Source organism: Oncorhynchus mykiss, chromosome 9, assembly GCF_013265735.2.
Source record: "Oncorhynchus mykiss isolate Arlee chromosome 9, USDA_OmykA_1.1, whole genome shotgun sequence".
Lineage (NCBI taxonomy): Eukaryota > Metazoa > Chordata > Actinopteri > Salmoniformes > Salmonidae > Oncorhynchus > Oncorhynchus mykiss.
In genome coordinates, this window is record NC_048573.1 from 76,208,628 (window position 1) to 76,230,609 (window position 21,982).

The 21,982-nt window shown below is 41.2% G+C and overlaps 1 protein-coding gene across 5 annotated transcripts in view; it reads right to left on the bottom strand.

The window, feature by feature from the left end:
• Window positions 1-1,406: 1,406 nt before the first annotated feature.
• Window positions 1,407-21,982, bottom strand: part of hcfc1b (host cell factor C1b) — a 73,144-nt gene continuing 52,568 nt past the window's right edge. For all 5 annotated transcript variants that reach the window (XM_036989073.1, XM_036989072.1, XM_036989071.1 and 2 more), the window contains 6 exons: window positions 15,883-16,344; window positions 11,673-11,810; window positions 7,538-7,723; window positions 4,902-5,211; window positions 4,366-4,429; window positions 1,407-3,409 (listed from right to left, as the gene is read on the bottom strand). In XM_036989073.1, coding sequence (XP_036844968.1) covers window positions 3,370-3,409; window positions 4,366-4,429; window positions 4,902-5,211; window positions 7,538-7,723; window positions 11,673-11,810; window positions 15,883-16,344 — 1,200 coding nt within the window. In that variant the 3' untranslated portion in view covers window positions 1,407-3,369. The remainder of the gene's footprint in view (window positions 3,410-4,365; window positions 4,430-4,901; window positions 5,212-7,537; window positions 7,724-11,672; window positions 11,811-15,882; window positions 16,345-21,982) is intronic.

Below are 21,982 nucleotides of genomic sequence, written 5' to 3' on the forward strand. Positions count from 1 at the left end.
GGAGGACTCACTAAACATCCCTACTGCCTCTGATCTGATGGACTCACTAAACAGAGAACACCCCTGGTCATCCCTACTGCCTCTGATCTGGAGGACTCACTAAACAGAGAACATCCCTGGTCATCCCTACTGCCTCTGATCTGGAGGACTCACTAAACAGAGAACATCCCTGGTCATCCCTACTGTCTCTGATCTGGTGGACTCACTAAACATCCCTACTGTCTCTGATCTGGTGGACTCACTAAACAGAGAACATCCCTGGTCATCCCTACTGTCTCTGATCTGGTGGACTCACTAAACAGAGAACAGCCCTGGTCATCCCTACTGCCTCTGATCTGGAGGACTCACTAAACAGAGAACATCCCTGGTCATCCCTACTGCCTCTGGTCTGGAGGACTCACTAAACACAAATGCTTTGTTTGTAAATGATGTCTGAGTGTTGGAGTGTACCCCTGGCTATCTGTAATGATGTCTGAGTGTTGGAGTGTACCCTGGCTATCTGTAATGATGTCTGAGTGTTGGAGTGTACCCCTGGCTATCTGTAATGATGTCTGAGTGTTGGAGTGTACCCTGGCTATCTGTAATGATGTCTGAGTGTTGGAGTGTACCCCTAGCTATCTGTAAATGATGTCTGAGTGTTGGAGTGTACCCTGGCTATCTGTAAATTATGTCTGAGTGCTGGAGTGTTCCCCTGGCTATCTGTAATGATGTCTGAGTGTTGGAGTGTACCCTGGCTATCTGTAATGATGTCTGAGTGTTGGAGTGTACCCCTAGCTATCTGTAAATGATGTCTGAGTGTTGGAGTGTACCCTGGCTATCTGTAAATTATGTCTGAGTGCTGGAGTGTTCCCCTGGCTATCTGTAATGATGTCTGAGTGTTGGAGTGTTCCCCTGGCTATTTGTAATGATGTCTGAGTGTTGGAGTGTACCCCTGGCTATCTGTAATGATGTCTGAGTGTTGGAGTGTACCCTGGCTATCTGTAAATTATGTCTGAGTGCTGGAGTGTACCCCTGGCTATTTGTAATGATGTCTGAGTGTTGGAGTGTACCCCTGGCTATCTGTAATGATGTCTGAGTGTTGGAGTGTACCCTGGCTATCTGTAAATTATGTCTGAGTGCTGGAGTGTTCCCCTGGCTATCTGTAATGATGTCTGAGTGTTGGAGTGTACCCTGGCTATCTGTAAATTATGTCTGAGTGTTGGAGTGTTCCCCTGGCTATTTGTAATGATGTCTGAGTGTTGGAGTGTACCCCTAGCTATCTATAAATGATGTCTGAGTGTTGGAGTGTTCCCCTGGCTAGCCGTAAATTAAACAAGAACATCGTGCCGTCCGGTTTTCTTAATAAGGAATTTAAAATGATTTATACATTTACTTTTAATACTTATGTACATTTAAAACCCAAATACTTTTTAAACCTTTACTCAAGTAGTATTTTATTGGGTAACTTTCACTCGAGTCATTTTCTATAAAGGTATCCTTACTTTTTACGCAAGTATGAGAATTGGGTACTTTTTTCCTCCACTGGTGACAAGACATTACTGAGCAGGGAGACAAGACATTACTGAGCAGGGAGACAAGACATTTTCAGATTTTTTTAGTTGTTTTTTTATATATATATATATATCAAGACATAAAGCAACCAAGATGACAAACCTGTAAAAACATTTTTTTTGTTACAGATAATTATATAAAAAAGAGATTATTTTTTATTTTGTATTTTATTTTTTTTCAACTTTACTTGCTACGTGAAGGAAGGAACTAATTTACAACTGAGCTCAAACCCTGTTTGCTGCTGCACCATTCAATCATTCTTCATAACGAACATTTCCCACCTCTCGGTAAATAAAATGCTCCGTTTCAAAAATACATGTCAACTACATGGAAAACATCACACACACTTGCATACCTAAACATATGTAAAGCAAATAATAATAACAACAACAACAATACACCAAAAGTAATGAGAATGGTTATCAATATCAACAGTTTGTCCGCATTTGGAGGGGGGGGGGGGGGCAGAAAATATCCCAGTTAATTCTCAGAACTCTAAAAAAACAAGGTTTGGAACAAAAAGAACCTTCTAAATTCCATAGATGTCAACAAATGGATTCCGTGGACTATCGACAGGTTGAGACGACGAGGAGCTTTTCTCTCTGCGAATCAATTCCTTTAATTACATTTTTTTATTTTTTATTATTGAAAGTATAAACCAAACAAAAAAAAACATTCACTCGCCTCTTTCGTTCAGTCAAATCTTTCGTTTCTGTTCTTTCATCTTCCGCAGCAGAGCAAGTAACAAAAAGTCCTTATTTACCGGCTCATTAGACCACCAATTCTGAAATAAGTGGCACATTACCTGGCGAATAAAGGCTGTAAAAAAAAAAAAATAACATTGTACTTTTCACCCTGGTTGGCAGTCAGCCAGTGTCCACACACCCTCCAACGAAAGGAAACAGACTAGAGAATTAGAATCCTAAACCTACTACTTCCTTTTCTTTACTTGAGTGAAACTCTCGTTCTTTTTTTTTACTCCCTTGTGGCGCGGGCGAACACAGTGATGTCACAAAGCCGGGACAAATATGAAGTCTTAAATCGGTTGATGATGATGATGATGACGACGACGACGACTCCCCTTCAATGGAGAAACACTCTGTCCTCACCAAGTGCTGTCTGTTTTCCAATATCGGTGTGTTTTTTGTCCCCATGACAACGTGATGACGCTGTGTTCTTCCATAGCAACCGTCTGATCCTTCTACATGTGACCAATCGACCCGAAGCGCAAATGACATCGGACATAAACAGCTATTTGTGCTGTGTAATGACTTGTGTTGATAAACCGTGATGGAGAAAAAGCATGGGACAGAGACGAAAAGAACTAGCTAGCAACTACAGTTAAAACTCCACAGTGTTGTTTTTTTTATAGTATTTTGTTTGTTTGTTGATTTCACCGAAAATCATTAAAAATTAAAAATAAAATAAAAAAGCCAAGAAAAATGTAATTGTGTGCTTTCAACCATTTTAACAGAAGATCAGTAATAAACCAATAGAGAGAACAGGAGGTTGGAAACAAGGTGTCCGTGGGCACCACAACCTCGAGTGACGAGGGCAGGGCTCTGGGATTAATTTCATCTGGGTTTTTCTTGCCGCCATTTTGTGAATGATGGGTGGTTTGGGGGGGGGGGGAGGGGCGACCGGTCTGGGTCCAGGTTTGTGGGCCGGTCTGGGTCCAGGTTTGTGGGCCGGTCTGAGTCCAGGTTTGTGGGGCTGAGGTTGAGGCAAGGATATCGTAGGTAGTTGGTGAGGGGTGTTGTATTCAGTTCAGTAATAGTCATCGTGGACAACAAGGGGAGGAGGAGAAGGAAACTCCCTTTACTGGTCTGATCTGGCCTTCTTTGGACCGGCAGCTTTCCTAAAGGAGAGAAACAACACCAGTCAACAGATGAACATAGACAGGGGGGCTGTTAAAGGAGTCACGAGAGAGCGTTATAGGAGTGGAGCTGAGAGTCAAGACCAGAATAAAAGTTGAGAGTTTAATGTTCACCTGTGTTGAATGTTATAATTGTTTTTTGTTGTTGTGTGCATCTCTGAAGTGATGTTGTATCGAGTCATTTCATGTTGATCTAAGATCTTGATCAGAAACTCTGGCAGAAATACAGCCGGTATGAGGCAAAACGCATCGTACCGGGCTTGGTGGTTTTGTTTGATATCTTGAAAAGTTAATTGCTGACATGCAAAGCGTTTTGGGACTGCATCAACAGCGGACTAATTAAACAAATACCAAAATATCCTAGTGGAGCGTTAGAAGTTGAGCGTAAAGTTAAGAATTATGACAGAGGGGTCACAACTGACTACTCAAGTACTTTGTTCAAATAAATTCATGGCATTTTTAAATTTATTTTTAGGAATGTATAGTTAAATAACCTATTATTTAATGTGGATAAGAGAGACAGAGAGAGACCGACATACAGAGAGAGAGACAGACAGACAGAGAGAGAGAGAGACACAGAGAGAGAGAGAGACACAGAGAGAGACACAGACACAGAGAGAGACAGAGACAGAGAGAGAGAGACAGAGAGACAGAGACACAGAGAGACAGAGACACAGAGAGAGAGACAGAGACACAGAGAGAGAGACAGACAGAGAGAGACAGAGAGAGACAGAGAAAGACAGAAACAGACAGAAACACAGAGACAGACAGACAGACAGAGACAGACAGACAGAGACAGACAGACAGACACAGACAGACAGAGAGAGACCGAGAGAGAGAGACCGAGACAGAGAAACAGAGAGAGATCGAGACAGAGAAACAGAGAGAGACCGAGACAGAGAGAGAAACAGAGAGAGAGGGGGATGAATGGTACTCACATGTCAGGTGAGGAGCCTGGTCTCTTAGCAGTTGGTTTAGCTGCAACGCCATCTTTACCCATCTCTACAGGGAGAGGACATAGGATTGTAATAATATATTTTATTATAGCACTTTTCATTCAAACGAAAATCTCAAAGACGCTTTAAAAACTTGTCAAAGAGTAAATGTGGCAAACACGTTAGCTTTATTTTTATTTTTTAAAGGAAAGAGCATCATGAAGTATGGTTGTTGCTATGGTTGTTGCTATGGTTGTTGCTATGGGGTACATCAATCTTCATTTCAATATATCAAGGTCAACACAAGTCAAGTTTGGATTCGTTCCATTATAAATAACCAGAGTCCTCTGGTTATAATAAAATATCAACCTTTCGTTCATATGTATTGATTGATACAGGGAATTAATTCCCTTTGAGATCAATGGGAGAGCTCTGTTTCACTTAAGTGCAGCACAAACTACAAAAACACAATGAGGAATTAGTGACACGATTCAAACACTTTAGAGAGAGACAGAGGCGGCTAGCTTAGCGTTCCGTACCTTGGAGCCACCTGACCTGCGTGGCAGGGCCGTAACCTTTCTCGTTGCGGGCTGCGATGCGGAAGATGATGGCAGGCTTGGTGGTGTAGTCTATGTGTGCGTTGGAGAGGCTGGACGACTGCACCAGGCAGGAAGGGTTGGGCCCACAGAACACTCGCATGAAAGCCAGCTGGGCTGGGGTGGTGGTGGTGGTGGGCTTGGCCTGCTCCCCGCTCTGGGCGCTCTGGATGGCCAGGTACACCGAGTACTCAATGATCTTACCAGATGTGACCGACGGAGGCTCCCAGGTCAGGTGGGCGCCGTCTGGGCTCTGAGGGGAGAGAGGAGGAGTGGGGAGAGAGAGAAGAAGGGAGAGAGAGAGGGAAGAGGGGAGAGAGAGAGGGAGAGAGAGAGAGGGGAGAGAGGAGGAGTGGGGAGAGAGAGAAGAAGGGAGAGAGAGAGGGAAGAGAGAGAGGGAGAGAGGGAAGAGGGGAGGAGTGGGGAGAGAGAGAGAGGGAAGAGAGACAGAGGAGAGAGAGAGGAGAGTGGAGAGAGGAGAGAGAAGAGAGGAGAGAGAAGAGAGAGAGGGAGACAAATGTAGCATTACTGACCTCTGACATGGTGTGTTCTGAGTTTTGAACACACATTCAAAGAAACAAAATAAACCATTAAAATAATAAATAAATAACGCTCCCTGGGCAAAGGACGTTCAAAAACAAGTTTTTTTAAAACAACTTTCGTAGTTAAATAAATTACACTGAACAAAAAATATAAAAAACACCATGCAACAACTTCTGAGTTACAGTTCATAAGGAAATCAGTCAATTTAAATATATTCATTAGGCCCTAATCTATGGATATCACAACTGGGAATACAGATATGCATCTGTTGGTCACAGATACCTCAGGTAAGGGAGTGGATCAGAAAACCAGTCAGTATCTGGTGGATTTCACATGACTTGGGAATAGATATGAATCTGTTGGTCACAGATACTTAAAAAAAAAGGTAGGGTCGTGGATCAGAGACCCAGTCAGTATCTGGTGTTGCCACCATTAGCCTCATGCAGCGTGACAAATCTCCTTCACATAGAGTGGATCAGGCTGGTGATTGTGGCCTGTTGGAATGTTGTCCCACTCCTCTTCAATGGCTGTGTGAAGTTGCTGGATATTGGGCGGGAACTGGAACACACTGTCGATCCAGAGCATCCCGAACATGCTCAATGGGTGACGTGTCTGGTGAGTATGGAGGCCATGGAAGAAGGGGGCCATTTTCAGCTTCCCGGAATTGTGTACAGATCCTTGTGACATTGGGGCCGTGGACTATCATGCTGAAACATGAGGTGATGGCGGCAGATAAATGGCACGAAAATGGACCTCAGGATCTCGTCCCGGCATCACTGTGCATACAAGTTGCCATTGAAAATAATACAATTGTGTTCATTGTCTGTAGCTTATGCCCGCCCATACCATAGGCCCACCATGGGGAACTCTGTTCACAGCATTTACATCAACAAACCGCTCGCACTCACGACGCCATCTTCCTGGAACAGTTGAAACCGGGATTCATCTGTGAAGAGCAGACTTCGACAGTGTGCCAGTGCCCATCGAAGGTGAGCATTTGCCCTGTTGAGGACGTACGAGCACGCAGATGAGCTTCCCTGAGACCGTTTCTGACAGTTTGTGCAGAAATTCTTCGGTTTTGCAAACCCCCAGTTTCATCAGCTGTCCGGGTGGCTGGTCTCAGACGATCCCCCAGTTTCATCAGCTGTCTGGGTGGCTGGTCTCAGACGATCCCAGTTTCATCAGCTGTCCTGGTGGCTGGTCTCAGACGATCCCACAGTTTCATCAGCTGTCTGGGTGGCTGGTCTCAGACGATCCCAGTTTCATCAGCTGTCTGGGTGGCTGGTCTCAGACGATCCCACAGTTTCATCAGCTGTCTGGGTGGCTGGTCTCAGACGATCCCACAGTTTCATCAGCTGTCCAGGTGGCTGGTCTCAGACGATCCCACAGTTTCATCAGCTGTCTGGGTGGCTGGTCTCAGACGATCCCACAGTTTCATCAGCTGTCCGGGTGGCTGGTCTCAGACGATCCCACAGTTTCATCAGCTGTCTGGGTGGCTGGTCTCAGACGATCCCGCAGGTGAAGAAGCCGGAAGTGGAGGTCCTGGGCTGGCAGTGGTTACACGTGGTCTGCGGTTGTGAGGCCGGATGGACATACTGCCAAATTTTCTAAAACGATGTTGGAGGCGGCTTATGGTAGAGAAATGAACATTCAATTCCCTGGCAACAACTCTGGTGGACATTCCTGCAGTCAGCATGCCAATTGCACGCTCACTTAAAACTTGAGACATCTGTGGCGTTGTGATGTGTGACATATCTGCACATTACATTTAAGAGTGGTCTTTTATTGTTCCCAGCACAAGGTGCACCTGTGTAACGACCATGCTGTTTAATCAGCTTCTTGATATGCCACACCTGTCAAGTAGATGGATTATCTTGGCAAAAGGATAAATACTAACAAGGATGTAAACAAATTTGTGCACAACATTTGAGAGAAATAAGCTTTTTCTGGGATCTTTTATTTCAGCTCCTGAAGCACGGGACCAACACGGTACACGTTGCCTTCATATTTGTTGTGTAAAAATGAAAATGTGTTACCTTGCTGATCTTGATAGCACAGGGAGCTCCGGGGAAGCCTGGTAGACACGTCTTGAAGGCCGAGACCTCTGAGAAGTTCCCCCGACCGCAGGTGTTGATCCCGGCCACTCTGAATTTATAGGCCGTCCCAGGCTGGAGATCCATCTTCTTCATTTGACTGTAGTCTGGGATCGCCCCAGAGTCATCCTACAAGAGCAAGACAAGTTCAGTCACACACACACACACGACGTGATTCAATTAAATTCAAGTTAATTGGTAGCGTACACAGATTTGCAGATGTGATCTAAGATGCAGCTAAATGCTTGTTTCGTTAACTCCAACAGTGCAGTAGTAATACCTAGCAGTACAAAACACACACAATCATAAAAGTAAAAAACAAATCCCAGAACAAGCAGTGACGTTGACCGAAGAAAATGATCTTGGGAGAAGAGATGTGGTAGTAGTGGTCTGAGGTAACACACTTAATGTATTGTAGAGTAGTGGTAGTAGTGGTCTGAGGGAACACACTTAATGTATTGTAGAGTAGTGGTAGTGGAGTAGTGGTCTGAGGGAACACACTTCCGACAGGGTCGGGTATTTGATAGGGAGAACAAAAGTTCCTGTACTTTAACAACTCATGGTGTGATTGTGCTAGTCATAAAGCAAACCCTTCCTCCTTTCCTCGTCTCTTGAGAGTTCTTTCTTCCCGTCCTCACAATGGACGGAGAACCCCCGCTGAATGACTGGACAGGGACAATATATCCAGAGAGACATGATACATTGATGTCTCTCTGGAAGGAGATCCTCGCCCTGAGCTCATCTACTTTATATATAGTATATTTAATATAGTCTGAAGTGGTGAATGGTGTGCCTGCCACCTTCTTCCCCCTGGATGAATAAAGCTACCGTAGAAATTTCAAACAAAGGACCCGAGCTCAGATGGTGGAGTTTCGGCTTGAATTTTTGGTGACCGCCAATCTAATGTCCGAAAGTTATTTTAATGTTGCAGGAAATAATGTAAGAAAAAAAAAAAAAACTGTAAAGTTGTCTAGGAGCTAGAAACAGAGCGACCATGTCCGTCAGCACCCTCTAGTAAATCTGAGGCAAGCTCTATTCATCCTAAACGCAGGAGAAGAGGAAGAAGGTGGCGTGCACCTCAGAGTATATTACTCACTAACGTTCCTGGACAATAAAGTAGATGAGCTCAGGGCGAGGATCTCCTTCCAGAGAGACATCAATGTATCATGTCTCCCTGGATATATTGTCCCTGTCCGTCAGCACCGTCGAGTAAATCATCTAGTAAATAATTTGACATCTTTACCTATGCATTTCATTTACTTCCATCTTTAACTCATTGTAAAGCATCGCTGGGGCAAATACTTCCTTTTTTCCCCAGTAGGGACCACACCCCTATATTAAAAATGTATGCACTTAATGTACTGTAAATGACTGAGGATAAAAGTGTCTGCTAAGTTGTGTGTGTGTGTGTGTGTGTATATATACAGTGCCTTGCGAAAGTATTCGGCCCCCTTGAACTTTGCGACCTTTTGCAACATTTCAGGCTTCAAACATAAAGATATAAAACTGTATTTTTTTGTGAAGAATCAACAACAAGTGGGACACAATCATGAAGTGGAACGACATTTATTGGATATTTCAAACTTTTTTAGCAAATCAAAAACTGAAAAATTGGGCGTGCAAAATTATTCAGCCCCCTTAAGTTAATACTTTGTAGCGCCACCTTTTGCTGCGATTACAGCTGTAAGTCGCTTGGGGTATGTCTCTATCAGTTTTGCACATCGAGAGACTAAATTTTTTTTTCCATTCCTCCTTGCAAAACAGCTCGAGCTCAGTGAGGTTGGATGGAGAGCATTTGTGAACAGCAGTTTTCAGTTCTTTCCACAGATTCTTGATTGGATTCAGGTCTGGACTTTGACTTGGCCATTCTAACACCTGGATATGTTTATTTTTGAACCATTCCATTGTAAATTTTGCTTTATGTTTTGGATCATTGTCTTGTTGGAAGACAAATCTCCGTCCCAGTCTCAGGTCTTTTGCAGACTCCATCAGGTTTTCTTCCAGAATGGTCCTGTATTTGGCTCCATCCATCTTCCCATCAATTTTAACCATCTTCCCTGTCCCTGCTGAAGAAAAGCAGGCCCAAACCATGATGCTTGACAGTGGGGATGGTGTGTTCAGCTGTGTTGCTTTTACGCCAAACATAACGTTTTGCATTGTTGCCAAAAAGTTCAATTTTGGTTTCATCTGACCAGAGCACCTTCTTCCACATGTTTGGTGTGTCTCCCAGGTGGCTTGTGGCAAACTTTAAACGACACTTTTTATGGATATCTTTAAGAAATGGCTTTCTTCTTGCCACTCTTCCATAAAGGCCAGATTTGTGCAATATACGACTGATTGTTGTCCTATGGACAGAGTCTCCCACCTCAGCTGTAGATCTCTGCAGTTCATCCAGAGTGATCATGGGCCTCTTGGCTGCATCTCTTATCAGTCTTCTCCTTGTATGAGCTGAACGTTTAGAGGGACGGCCAGGTCTTGGTAGATTTGCAGTGGTCTGATACTCCTTCCATTTCAATATTATCGCTTGCACAGTGCTCCTTGGGATGTTTAAAGCTTGGGAAATCTTTTTGTATCCAAATCCGGCTTTAAACTTCTTCACAACAGTATCTTGGACCTGCCTGGTGTGTTCCTTGTTCTTCATGATGCTCTCTGCGCTTTTAACGGACCTCTGAGACTATCACAGTGCAGGTGCATTTATACGGAGACTTGATTACACACAGGTGGATTGTATTTATCATCATTAGTCATTTAGGTCAACATTGGATCATTCAGAGATCCTCACTGAACTTCTGGAGAGAGTTTTCTGCACTGAAAGTAAAGGGGCTGAAAAATTTTGCACGCCCAATTTTTCATTTTTTGATTTGTTAAAAAAGTTAAATATCCAATAAATGTCGTTCCACTTCATGATTGTGTCCCACTTGTTGTTGATTCTTCACAAAAAAATACAGTTTTATATCTTTATGTTTGAAGCCTGAAATGTGGCAAAAGGTCGCAAAGTTCAAGGGGGCCGAATACTTTCGCAAGGCACTGCATATTCGAAAAGCACAAAATAAACCAAACGCAATGGATTCTACGCGTCCTCTCTTTCTCGCCTCCTCAAAATATTGGACGAGAAGGTCAGAAGTGTTTTGAGAAGGAGAGGATGAGTGAGCATGAGTGAAAGAGCCCTAGAGAAGCGCTATATAAACCCAATGTAATCATCATAGATTCCATGGTGGCATTATAGTGACTTCAGAACAGCAGCCTTGTTTTTAAGGCGTCTGCTTACTTCCCGGCAGAAACCCTTTGGAAGAGTCACTGCGTATATTATGACAACATTTTGTGAAGTTTGTTTTGGACTTCTGAGAGTTTTTCTTTTTCTTTTCTCCCGACTGTTTGGGCACACAAAAATGTTTCTGAGTGACAAGCCGAAGTTCGGAGCCGAAGTCCATGCCCCATTTGTCAGTGATTGGTCCACAGTGTCAGTGATTGGTCCACAGTGTCAGTGATTGGTCCACAGTGTCAGTGATTGGTCCACAGTGTCAGCGATTGGTCCACAGTGTCAGCGATTGGTCCACAGTGTCAGCGATTGGTCCACAGTGTCAGCGATTGGTCCACAGTGTCAGTGATTGGTCCACAGTAGGGATTCTTCAATAAAGTCGTTGTCACTCAACCAGAGACGACTCGTTCATGCAAATTTCTGTCATTGAGAAATACTGCACTAAATATCTAAAGACGTAAAATCACGACAAAGATCTCCTCTGCAAAAAACATCAAAATGAATGACATGAGTTATCTTAGATTCATTCGGACTTATTTTGAGGAAGTGTAAACAGGCTACGGGCATCTCAAAATGGCCAAAAAGTACTATCAGCGCTTTAAAAAAATTATTATAATTCAAGCCAAGGTCCTTTTAAGGGATTATGTGAGCACAGGCACCAGCCGAACTGAAGCATGCTGATGCCTTAATAGGGTCTTACATCGACAGGGGCCTGGTCATCAGCGTGTAGTGTGTGTGGAGTGTCTTACCACAACAGTGGCTTGGTCGTCAGCGGGTAGTGTGTGTGGTGTGTGTGTGCGTGGTGTGGGAGTGTCTTACATCGACAGTGGCTTGGTCGTCAGCGGGCAAGTAGTAGTGTGTGACCACGGTGTTGGTCACCTTGACGATGCCAACATCAAACCACTGGTTGTCTTTCTTCACCGGGGCTTTGGCCACCGCAGGAGGAGCTCCTTGTCTCTAAATAAACAATATGGGAGTATTAGAAGACAAGGTAATAATCTGGAGTACTAGAAGATAATACTCTGGAGTACTAGAAGGTAATAATCTGGAGTACTAGAAGGTAATAATCTGGAGTACTAGAAGGTAATAATCTGGAGTACTAGAAGGTAATAATCTGGAGTACTAGAAGGTAATAATCTGGAGTACTAGAAGGTAATAATCTGGAGTACTAGAAGGTAATAATCTGGAGTACTAGAAGGTAATAATCTGGAGTACTAGAAGGTAATAATCTGGAGTACTAGAAGGTAATAATTTGGAGTATTAGAAGACAAGGTAATAATCTGGAGTACTAGAAGGTAATAATCTGGAGTATTAGAAGACAAGGTAATAATCTGGAGTACTAGAAGGTAATAATCTGGAGTACTAGAAGACAAGGTAATAATCTGGAGTACTAGAAGGTAATAATCTGGAGTACTAGAAGGTAATAATCTGGAGTACTAGAAGGTAATAATCTGGAGTACTAGAAGGTAATAATCTGGAGTACTAAAAGGTAATAATCTGGAGTACTAGAAGGTAATAATCTGGAGTATTAGAAGACAAGGTAATAATCTGGAGTACTAGAAGGTAATAATCTGGAGTACTAGAAGACAAGGTAATAATCTGGAGTACTAGAAGGTAATAATCTGGAGTACTAGAAGGTAATAATCTGGAGTACTAGAAGGTAATAATCTGGAGTACTAGAAGGTAATAATCTGGAGTACTAGAAGGTAATAATCTGGAGTACTAGAAGGTAATAATCTGGAGTACTAGAAGGTAATAATCTGGAGTACTAGAAGGTAATAATCTGGAGTACTAGAAGGTAATAATCTGGAGTACTAGAAGGTAATAATCTGGAGTACTAGAAGGTAATAATCTGGAGTACTAGAAGGTAATAATTTGGAGTATTAGAAGACAAGGTAATAATCTGGAGTACTAGAAGGTAATAATCTGGAGTATTAGAAGACAAGGTAATAATCTGGAGTACTAGAAGGTAATAATCTGGAGTACTAGAAGACAAGGTAATAATCTGGAGTACTAGAAGGTAATAATCTGGAGTACTAGAAGGTAATAATCTGGAGTACTAGAAGGTAATAATCTGGAGTACTAGAAGGTAATAATCTGGAGTACTAAAAGGTAATAATCTGGAGTACTAGAAGGTAATAATCTGGAGTATTAGAAGACAAGGTAATAATCTGGAGTACTAGAAGGTAATAATCTGGAGTACTAGAAGACAAGGTAATAATCTGGAGTACTAGAAGGTAATAATCTGGAGTACTAGAAGGTAATAATCTGGAGTACTAGAAGGTAATAATCTGGAGTACTAGAAGGTAATAATCTGGAGTACTAGAAGGTAATAATCTGGAGTACTAGAAGGTAATAATCTGGAGTACTAGAAGGTAATAATCTGGAGTACTAGAAGGTAATAATCTGGAGTACTAGAAGGTAATAATCTGGAGTACTAGAAGGTAATAATTTGGAGTATTAGAAGACAAGGTAATAATCTGGAGTACTAGAAGGTAATAATCTGGAGTATTAGAAGACAAGGTAATAATCTGGAGTACTAGAAGGTAATAATCTGGAGTACTAGAAGACAAGGTAATAATCTGGAGTACTAGAAGGTAATAATCTGGAGTACTAGAAGGTAATAATCTGGAGTACTAGAAGGTAATAATCTGGAGTACTAGAAGGTAATAATCTGGAGTACTAAAAGGTAATAATCTGGAGTACTAAAAGGTAATAATCTGGAGGATTAGAAGACAAGGTAATAATCTGGAGTACTAGAAGGTAATAATCTGGAGTATTAGAAGACAAGGTAATAATCTGTAGTATTAGAAGACAAATTAATAATCTGGAGTACTAGAAGGTAATAATCTGGAGTATTAGAAGGTAATAATCTGGAGGATTAGAAGACAAGGTAATAATCTGGAGTATTAGAAGACAAGGTAATAATCTGGAGTATTAGAAGACAAGGTAATAATCTGGAGTATTAGAAGACAAAGTAATAATCTGGAGTATTAGAAGACAAAGTAATAATCTGGAGTACTAGAAGACAATAATCTGGAGTACTAGAAGACAAGGTAATAATCTGGAGTATTAGAAGGTAATAATCTGGAGTATTAGAAGACAAGGTAATAATCTGGAGGATTAGAAGACAAGGTAATAATCTGGAGTACTAAAAGGTAATAATCTGGATGATTAGAAGACAAGGTAATAATCTGGAGGATTAGAAGACAAGGTAATAATCTGGAGTACTAGAAGACAAGGTAATAATCTGGAGGATTAGAAGGTAATAATCTGGAGTATTAGAAGGTAATAATCTGGAGTACTAGAAGGTAATAATCTGGAGTATTAGAAGACAAGGTAATAATCTGGAGTACTAGAAGGTAATAATCTGGAGTACTAGAAGGTAATAATCTGGAGTACTAGAAGGTAATAATCTGGAGTACTAGAAGGTAATAATCTGGAGTACTAGAAGGTAATAATTTGGAGTATTAGAAGACAAGGTAATAATCTGGAGTACTAGAAGGTAATAATCTGGAGTATTAGAAGACAAGGTAATAATCTGGAGTACTAGAAGGTAATAATCTGGAGTACTAGAAGACAAGGTAATAATCTGGAGTACTAGAAGGTAATAATCTGGAGTACTAGAAGGTAATAATCTGGAGTACTAGAAGGTAATAATCTGGAGTACTAGAAGGTAATAATCTGGAGTACTAGAAGGTAATAATCTGGAGTACTAAAAGGTAATAATCTGGAGTACTAAAAGGTAATAATCTGGAGGATTAGAAGACAAGGTAATAATCTGGAGTACTAGAAGGTAATAATCTGGAGTACTAGAAGGTAATAATCTGGAGTACTAGAAGGTAATAATTTGGAGTATTAGAAGACAAGGTAATAATCTGGAGTACTAGAAGGTAATAATCTGGAGTATTAGAAGACAAGGTAATAATCTGGAGTACTAGAAGGTAATAATCTGGAGTACTAGAAGACAAGGTAATAATCTGGAGTACTAGAAGGTAATAATCTGGAGTACTAGAAGGTAATAATCTGGAGTACTAGAAGGTAATAATCTGGAGTACTAGAAGGTAATAATCTGGAGTACTAGAAGGTAATAATCTGGAGTACTAAAAGGTAATAATCTGGAGTACTAAAAGGTAATAATCTGGAGGATTAGAAGACAAGGTAATAATCTGGAGTACTAGAAGGTAATAATCTGGAGTATTAGAAGACAAGGTAATAATCTGTAGTATTAGAAGACAAATTAATAATCTGGAGTACTAGAAGGTAATAATCTGGAGTATTAGAAGGTAATAATCTGGAGGATTAGAAGACAAGGTAATAATCTGGAGTATTAGAAGACAAGGTAATAATCTGGAGTATTAGAAGACAAGGTAATAATCTGGAGTATTAGAAGACAAAGTAATAATCTGGAGTATTAGAAGACAAAGTAATAATCTGGAGTACTAGAAGACAATAATCTGGAGTACTAGAAGACAAGGTAATAATCTGGAGTATTAGAAGGTAATAATCTGGAGTATTAGAAGACAAGGTAATAATCTGGAGGATTAGAAGACAAGGTAATAATCTGGAGTACTAAAAGGTAATAATCTGGATGATTAGAAGACAAGGTAATAATCTGGAGGATTAGAAGACAAGGTAATAATCTGGAGTACTAGAAGACAAGGTAATAATCTGGAGGATTAGAAGGTAATAATCTGGAGTATTAGAAGGTAATAATCTGGAGGATTAGAAGGTAATAATCTGGAGTACTAGAAGGTAATAATCTGGAGGATTAGAAGACAAGGTAATAATCTGGAGTACTAGAAGGTAATAATCTGGAGGATTAGAAGACAAGGTAATAAACATCCTTTAACATCTATCTCTGGAAATAGGGTCAAAAAGATTATATTTTTTGACAAAATATTCTACTTAGACAGTAAATCTCAAGAAAACTAATAATTTTTCAGTATCAAGAGGTGAACATAAATCCGAGACATCTAACAATCAATCAACAGATGACAACATTTCAGACAAGGTTCAGTCCACTCACCCCTGCAGCAGACTCTATGCCGTTAGCCACCTCTGCCAGGGTCGCAGCTGCCTGCATCTTAGCCGGACTGGCCACCATCATGGGCTGAGTTTTAGCAGGGGTTGCCACCATCATGGGCTGAGTCTTAGCAGGGGTTGCCACCATCATGGGCTGAGTCTTAGCAGGGGTTGCCACCATCATGGGCTGAGTCTTAGCAGGGGTTGCCACCATCATGGGCTGAGTCTTAGCCGGGGTTACCACCATCATGGGCTGAGTCTTAGCCGGGGTTGCCACCATCATGGGCTGAGTCTTAGCAGGGGTTGCCACCATCATGGGCTGAGTCTTAGCCGGGGTTGTCACCACCATGGTGCAGGTTGGGGCTAGCCGGGCCACCGCCTGGGTCACTGCTGCAGCCAGCTCCTGGCCGTTACTCTCTGACGCCGGGTCGTTCAGGCTGTCTGCTGGGGCCAGGCCCTCTGTGGGCTGGGTCAGATCAAACTTCATTTACACAGCACATTTCTTCACAAAAACCAATCGGTTTATAGATTTAATACGAATCGCTTCACCGACACGCATCGAGTGCATTGGTCCGCGGGACCCCAAACCGACCCAAATGTTACACGCATCGGTCTCAAAATCAATTAAAACGTTACGAATCGCTGGTTCATATTTTTTTCCCATCTGAAATGTCTTTCTTTCTACCATCCCAAAAAAAAAACAACATTTTCTGACAACGGTGTCCTTCCCCTCCAGTGTCAATCTAAACATGCAACTGGGAGCTTGCTACAGCCCTTCTTAAACTGGTTTCTACTTAACTGGGAGCTTGCTACATCCCTTCTTACGCTGGTTTCTACTTAAGGGCTGTAGCAAGCTCCCAGTTAAGTAGAAACCAGCGTAAGAAGGGATGTAGCAAGCTCCCAGTTCTTACGCTGGTTTCTACTTAACTGGGAGCTTGCTACAGCCCTTCTTAAACTGGTTTCTACTTAACTGGGAGCTTGCTACAGCCCTTCTTACGCTGGTTTCTACTTAAGGAAAATGGGAAAATGACTTCATGGATCCTTTGGAAACAACAGTTATTTGACAGGCTTATATGGTGGTGGAGACGCTATATTAATGTTTGCCTGATCTGGCTGAGAAGATAAGTTTGTTTCCTTCCACCAATACCATAACAAAATTAACCATAACATCAAACTAACTATGGAGTACAGCAAGGATAACTACACATTTTTTGGGGACCTTGAGATCACTAAAAATGACATCAAACCTTAGGAAGCCTACAGATGGGAATTACCATCCTGAGGGCAAGACAGCTTTCACCCCCCCCCCAAAAAAAGTCTAAAAGAGAACATTTCAAAACGGCCAATTCCAAAGAGTCCACAGAATTTGCGATCAAGAAACAGACCACAGTGTCAAATCTGCTGAATTGGAGAATCTCTGTTACAGCGCTCAGATCCTGAAAGATGCCGTTATAAGAGCCGGGACGACACATTAATGTGTTAGATAATATATCACAGAACCAGAAAACATTCTAAAAAAGAATCATTAAAAATAATTTGGGGGAATCATCCAAAGTGATACGCTACTAAGCCAAGTCTTTCACTGAGCCACCAGTCCTACCCTTTAAGAGATGCCCTACCTTTTAAGAGATGTCCTACCTTTTAAGAGATGTCCTACCCTTTAAGAGATGTCCTACCCTTTAAGAGATGTCCTAACCTAAATTACAAAATTAGTCCACAGCTATCTTCCGGGTGACTCTCAAAACACTTGGCTTGACCAATAAAACCCAAACGGCTCATTTTGTACATGTAACCAGGGAAAACATTGTAGAAATATAGCAACGGGAATAAGTATTTTGTTGACTCAGCTAAAATAGAATCAAGTTGAAGCATTGAATGAACAGCAAAAACCACTCGTTCACCGACAGATTGGAATGGCCACAGCGCAAGGTGTTTTACATTGGATGGACAAAGAGACACCGTCAAGACCGCTTAACGGAACACAAATCGGCTCCATACGGGTAGCCAATGAAGAATAACCCATGGCAAAGGGCACTACAAGTCCTCCACTACAAGCTATGGGTATTGATCATGTTCCGGCCTCAATTAGAAAATGGGACCTTCTCTTAAACAGCTAAACCAAAAAGGGAACGTTTTTGGATGTACAAACTACAGGCCACTAAATACCCTGGTTTAAATGAAGATCTGGATTTACAAACTACAGGCCACTAAATACCCTGGTTTAAATGAAGATAAGGATTTACAAACTACAGGCCACTAAATACCCTGGTTTAAATGAAGATATGGATTTACAAACTACAGGCCACTAAATACCCTGGTTTAAATGAAGATCTGGATTTACAAACTACAGGCCACTAAATACCCTGGTTTAAATGAAGATAAGGATTTACAAACTACAGGCCACTAAATACCCTGGTTTAAATGAAGATCTGGATTTACAAACTACAGGCCACTAAATACCCTGGTTTAAATGAAGATAAGGATTTACAAACTACAGGCCACTAAATACCCTGGTTTAAATGAAGATATGGATTTACAAACTACAGGCCACTAAATACCCTGGTTTAAATGAAGATATGGATTTACAAACTACAGGCCACTAAATACCCTGGTTTAAATGAAGATAAGGATTTACAAACTACAGGCCACTAAATACCCTGGTTTAAATGAAGATATGGATTTACAAACTACAGGCCACTAAATACCCTGGTTTAAATGAAGATATGGATTTACAAACTACAGGCCACTAAATACCCTGGTTTAAATGAAGATATGGATTTACAAACTACAGGCCACTAAATACCCTGGTTTAAATGAAGATATGGATTTACAAACTACAGGCCACTAAGTACCCTGGTTTAAATGGAGATATGGATGTACAAACTACAGGCCACTAAATACCCTGGTTTAAATGGAGATATGGATGTACAAACTACAGGCCACTAAATACCCTGGTTTAAATGTAAAAGTAAAACTAAATGCATGCTCTTCAACCGATCACTACCTGCACCTACCCGCCTGTCCAACATCACTACTCTGGACGGCTCTGACTTAGAATACGTGGACAACTACAAATACTTAGGTGTCTGGTTAGACTGTAAACTCTCCTTCCAGACCCATATCAAACATCTCCAATCCAAAGTTAAATCTAGAATTGGCTTCCTATTTCGCAACAAAGCATCCTTCACTCATGCTGCCAAACATACCCTTGTAAAACTGACCATCCTACCAATCCTCGACTTTGGCGATGTAATTTACAAAATAGCCTCCAATACCCTACTCAACAAACTGGATGCAGTCTATCACAGTGCAATCCGTTTTGTCACCAAAGCCCCATATACTACCCACCATTGCGACCTGTACGCTCTCGTTGGCTGGCCCTCGCTTCATACTCGTCGCCAAACCCACTGGCTCCATGTCATCTACAAGACCCTGCTAGGTAAAGTCCCCCCTTATCTCAGCTCGCTGGTCACCATAGCATCTCCCACCTGTAGCACACGCTCCAGCAGGTATATCTCTCTAGTCACCCCCAAAACCAATTCTTTCTTTGGCCGTCTCTCTTTCCAGTTCTCTGCTGCCAATGACTGGAACGAACTACAAAAATCTCTGAAACTGGAAATACTTATCTCCCTCACTAGCTTTAAGCACCAACTGTCAGAGCAGCTCACAGATTACTGCACCTGTACATAGCCCACATATAATTTAGCCCTATCAACTACCTCTTTCCCAACTGTATTTAATTTATTTATTTATTTTGCTCCTTTGCACCCCATTATTTTTATTTCTACTTTGCACATTCTTCCATTGCAAAACTACCATTCCAGTGTTTTACTTGCTATATTGTATTTACCTTGCCACCAAGGCCTTTTTTTGCCTTTACCTCCCTTCTCACCTCATTTGCTCACATTGTATATAGACTTGTTTATACTTTATTATTGACTGTATGTTTGTTTTACTCCATGTGTAACTCTGTGTTGTTGTATCTGTCGAACTGCTTTGCTTTATCTTGGCCAGGTCGCAATTGTAAATGAGAACTTGTTCTCAACTTGCCTACCTGGTTAAATAAAGGTAAAATAAATAAATAAATAAATAAATAAAATGAAGATAAGGATTTACAAACTACAGGCCACTAAGTACCCTGGTTTAAATGGAGATATGGATTTACAATCTACAGACCACTAAATACCCTGGTTTAAATGAAGATATGGATTTACAAACTACAGGCCACTAAATACCCTGGTTTAAATGGAGATATGGATTTACAATCTACAGACCACTAAATACCCTGGTTTAAATGAAGATCTGGATTTACAAACTACAGGCCACTAAGTACCCTGGTTTAAATGAAAATATGGATTTACAAACTACAGGCCACTAAGTACCCTGGTTTAAATGGAGATATGGATTTACAATCTACAGGCCACTAAATACCCTGGTTTAAATGGAGATATGGATTTACAATCTACAGGCCACTAAGTACCCTGGTTTAAATGGAGATATGGATGTACAAACTACAGGCCACTAAATACCCTGGTTTAAATGGAGATATGGATTTACAATCTACAGACCACTAAATACCCTGGTTTAAATGAAGATATGGATTTACAAACTACAGGCCACTAAATACCCTGGTTTAAATGGAGATATGGATTTACAATCTACAGGCCACTAAGTACCGTGGTTTAAATGGAGATATGGATTTACAATCTACAGACCACTAAATACCCTGGTTTAAATGAAGATCTGGATTTACAAACTACAGGCCACTAAGTACCCTGGTTTAAATGAAAATATGGATTTACAAACTACAGGCCACTAAGTACCCTGGTTTAAATGGAGATATGGATTTACAATCTACAGGCCACTAAATACCCTGGTTTAAATGGAGATATGGATTTACAATCTACAGGCCACTAAGTACCCTGGTTTAAATGGAGATATGGATGTACAAACTACAGGCCACTAAATACCCTGGTTTAAATGGAGATATGGATTTACAATCTACAGACCACTAAATACCCTGGTTTAAATGAAGATATGGATTTACAAACTACAGGCCACTAAATACCCTGGTTTAAATGGAGATATGGATTTACAATCTACAGGCCACTAAGTACCGTGGTTTAAATGGAGATATGGATTTACAATCTACAGACCACTAAATACCCTGGTTTAAATGAAGATCTGGATTTACAAACTACAGGCCACTAAGTACCCTGGTTTAAATGAAAATATGGATTTACAAACTACAGGCCACTAAGTACCCTGGTTTAAATGAACATTTACATTTCTCTCCTTTCCTGTGGGGTCGTGAGAGGTCCCTTCGCTGTCATCTAGTGGACGTTATGCTGTTTCGACTGCTGTGGTCCATGTTTGCTGTGATCTCGTGGAGTATAAAACAGATCTCTCCTATTCTTACCACTGTTCAAAAAAGGTTACAACTACGTTTCTAGTGGTTCTGATGCTTCTAGCATCGAGTTGAATTTTGAAAACACACCTACACTATTTCACTTGTTAATGTGAAATAGTATCGCTGACCGCCACGGGGCGGCAGGGTAGCCTAGTGGTTAGAGCGTTGGACTAGTAACCGGAAGGTTGTGAGTTCAAACCCCCGAGCTGACAAGGTACAAATCTGTCGTTCTGCCCCTGAACAGGCAGTTAACCCACTGTTCCTAGGCCGTCATTGTAAAATAAGAATTTGTTCTTAACTGACTTGCCTAGTTAAATAAAGGTAAAAATAAAAAAAAAATTAAAAAAAAGTGTTGTCCAATAAATGCTGTAACCACTCCCTCTTCAAATCCGGGGTTGATTGGAAAAAACTGCTAAAAAAATAAAAATAAAAAAATAAAGAGGACATTGTATGATCATATCTTTGTACTCCCTGACGAAGGCCATGCAGCCCAAACGCCTCAGTTTCCATTCAACAAATCAAGGCATTTTAATGAATTTAGCTGAACAACCCCAAAATCACTGCTGAGTTTATATTACCTTTACCATCAGCAATAGTTGTGGTAGTTTTGCTTGAAGCAATCAGTAATTAAAATGGTCTTTAAAAAAAAACATGTATTTAAGATATACAGGGTAAAGTTGATCATTTCACAGCG